The sequence below is a fragment of the Nycticebus coucang genome, chromosome 17, assembly GCF_027406575.1.
Source record: "Nycticebus coucang isolate mNycCou1 chromosome 17, mNycCou1.pri, whole genome shotgun sequence".
Taxonomy (NCBI): domain Eukaryota; kingdom Metazoa; phylum Chordata; class Mammalia; order Primates; family Lorisidae; genus Nycticebus; species Nycticebus coucang.
The window spans coordinates 25,158,015-25,161,206 of record NC_069796.1 but is presented as its reverse complement, the minus strand read 5'-3'; the positions used below and the strand labels follow the sequence as shown (position 1 = coordinate 25,161,206).

The following is a 3,192-nucleotide window of genomic DNA, read 5'->3' as shown; positions in this document are numbered from 1 at the left end:
ACTCTACCAAGGGCGACAAAGTGAGACTCTGTCTCTACAAAAAAAAAAAAAGATGGGATCTTGCTTTTGCTCAGGCTGGTCTTAAACTCCTGAGCTTAAGCATATTCCCACCGTGGCCTCCCAGACTGCTAGGATTATAGATGTGAGCCCGTGCCTGGCCACAATCAAATATTTTTTAAAGCCCATGACTTGATCAGATTCGAAAGATGTATTTGAGTAATGAAAACAGGTGTTAGGGGTGAAACGGGTTACTTAAAGAAGGATTTTGCCATTTTTTTGGCCGGGGCTAGGTTTGAACCTGCCACCTCCGACATATGGGACCGGCACCCGACTCCTTGAGCCACAGGCGCCGCCCAATTTTGCCATTTTTATCTTGGAAAGATTAGAGTATGAATATGAATACAAAACTATGAGACTAAAAACTTTACTTTTTTTTTGAGACAAGAGTCTCCTTATGTCACCCTCAATAGAGTGCTTTGGTGTCACAGGTCACAGCAACCTCAAACTCTTGGACTTAAGCAATTCTCTTGCTTCAGCCTCCCAGTAGCTGGGACTACAGGTGCCCGCCACACACCTGGACATTTTTGTTGTTGTTGTTGTTGTTATTGTTGTTTAGCAGTCCCTGGCCAGGTTCGAACCCACCAGCCCGAGTGGCCAGCGCCCTAACCACTAAGCTATGGGTGCTGAACCAGAACTTAAATTATTTTAATAATACAACTTTCTAAACAATTAGAAGCACATGTTTAATTGAATAAGGGTAGAGAAGTAATTTTTCAGGGGGGATGGGAATCTGGAAAAAATTAAGGAAGATAGAGTTATCAGAATCCAGAGAGCATTATGACTTACAAAATGTATTTAATAGGAAAATCTAGTTTCATATTTGGAGGGCAAAGACATTACTTATTATTTTAATAATGCCTACTTTTTTTATTGTTTGGGATTCATTGAGAGTACAAAGAATTAGGTTAGACTGATTGCATTTGTTAGATAAAGTCCCTCTTATAATTGTTTCCCGCTCCCAAGAGGTGTGTCACATACCGTGACTCCCCATCCTCCTCCCACCTCCCCTCTCCGCACTTGCTCATGCCCCTACCTCCCCCCTCCTTATATTAGCTCATCTACTGCCTTCATATTCGAACTGAGTACATTGGATTCTTGCTTCTTCATGCTTGTGATGGATGCTTTACTAAGAAGAATGTGTTCCTCCTCCATCCAGGTTAACACAAAAGGTGTAAAGTCTACAGCTTTTTTAGTGGCTGCATAGTATTCCATGGTATACATACACCACAGCTTGTTAATCCATTCCTGGGTTAGTGGGCCTTTAGGCTGGTTCCACATTTTGGCAAATGTAAATTGAGCTGCAATCTTCCCCAACACGTTCTATGAAGCAAACATCACCCTGATATCAACACCAGGAAAAGACCCAACCAAAAAGGAGAATTTCAGACAAATTTCACTAGTGAATATAGATGCAAAAATTCTCAAGAAAATCCTAGCCAATAGATTACAGCTACACATCAAAAAAAAAATCATTCATCATGAGTTGGTGCCCATAGCTCAGTGGTTAGGGCACCAGCCACATACCCCAGGGCTGGTGGGTTCTAACTCAGCCCCAGCCCAGGCCTGCTAAACAACAACAACTACAACCAAAAAATAGCTGGGTGTTATGGCAGGCACTTGTAGTCCCAGCTACTTGGGACCCTGAGGCAAGAGAATCGCCTAAGCCCAAGAGTTTGAAGTTGCTGTGAGCTGTGATGGCACAGCACTCTACTGAGGGTGACATAATGAGAAACTCTGTTTCAAAAAAAAAATTGGCAGCACCTGTGGCTCAAAGGAGTAGGGCGCTGGCCTCATAGTCCGGAGGTGGAGGGTTCAAACCCAGCCCAGGACAAAAAAATGCAAAAAAAAATTCATTCATCACAATCAAGTAGGTTTTATCCCAGGCATGCAAGGCTTGTTTAACATACACAAGTCCATAAATGTAATTCCGTATAAACAGAAGCAAAAACAAAGACCATATGATCCTCTCAATAGATGCAGAAAGAGCATTCAATAAAATTCAGCCTCCTTGCTTTCATTTTGCCGGTGGTGGCGAGTGTGGCGGGATCCCTATGAAGGCCTCTGGCACGCTTCGAGAGTACAAGGTGGTGGGGCATTGCCTGCCTACCCCTAAGTGCCACACGCTGCCTCTCTACCGTATGCGGATCTTTGCACCTAACCATGTTGTGGCCAAGTCCCGCTTTTGGTACTTTGCATCTCAGCTAAAGAAGATGAAGAAGTCTTCGGGGGAAATTGTCTACTGTGGGCAGGTGTTTGAGAAATCCCCCGTGCAGGTGAAGAACTTTGGCATCTGGCTTCGCTATGACTCCCACAGCGGAACCCATAACATGTACCGGGAATACCGAGACCTGACCACTGCAGGCGCTGTCACCCAGTGCTATGGGGACACGGGTGCCCGGCACCGTGTCCAGATCATGAAGGTGGAGGAGATTGCAGCTAGCAAGTGCCGGCGGCCAGCAGTCAAGCAGTTCCACGACTCCAAGATTAAGTTCCCACTGCCCCATCGGGTCCTACGTCGTCTGCACAAGCCACGCTTCACCACCAAGAGGCCCAACACCTTCTTCTAGGTGCAGGGCCCTCTCACCCATCTCTTCCCAAATAAATTCATGCCCAGGTGCTCAAAAAAAAAAAAAAAATCGGCATCCGTTTCCAATTAGAACAGTTAAGAGTATAGGCATAGGTGGCACATTTCTTTTTCTTCTTTTTTTTTTAGAGACAGGGTTTCACTTTGTCCCCTGTGGTAGAGTGCTGTGGCGTCACAGCTCACAACAACCTCCAGCTCTTGGGCTTAGACCATTCTCTTGCTTCAGCCTCCCGAGTAGCTTATATTTTTGTTGCAGTTTAGCAGGGACGCGTTCGAACCCGCCACCCTCGGTATATGGGGCTGGTGCCCTATTCACTAAGCCACAGGTGTTGCCCAGTGTCACATTTCCTAATCTGATCGAAGCCATCTATGACAAACCCACAGCTAACATTCATTATACTTAATGGAATAAAACCGAAAGCTTTTCCACTTAGAACTGGAATGAGACAAGGTTGTCTTCTATTACCACTGCTATTCAACTTAGTGCTGTAAGTTCTTTCTAGCCAATACAATTAGGCATAAGAAGGAAATAAAGGGCATCCAAATGG

The 3,192-nt window shown here is 45.0% G+C and overlaps 1 protein-coding gene across 1 annotated transcript; it reads left to right on the top strand.

Annotated features, from left to right (window-relative positions):
- The first annotated feature begins 2,079 nt into the window (after window positions 1-2,079).
- Window positions 2,080-2,677, top strand: LOC128568810 (60S ribosomal protein L18a-like). Its single transcript, XM_053566693.1, has one exon. The coding sequence runs from the start codon at window positions 2,112-2,114 to the stop codon at window positions 2,625-2,627; it is 516 nt and encodes a 171-aa protein (XP_053422668.1). The 5' UTR covers window positions 2,080-2,111; the 3' UTR covers window positions 2,628-2,677.
- The last annotated feature ends 515 nt before the right edge of the window (window positions 2,678-3,192 follow it).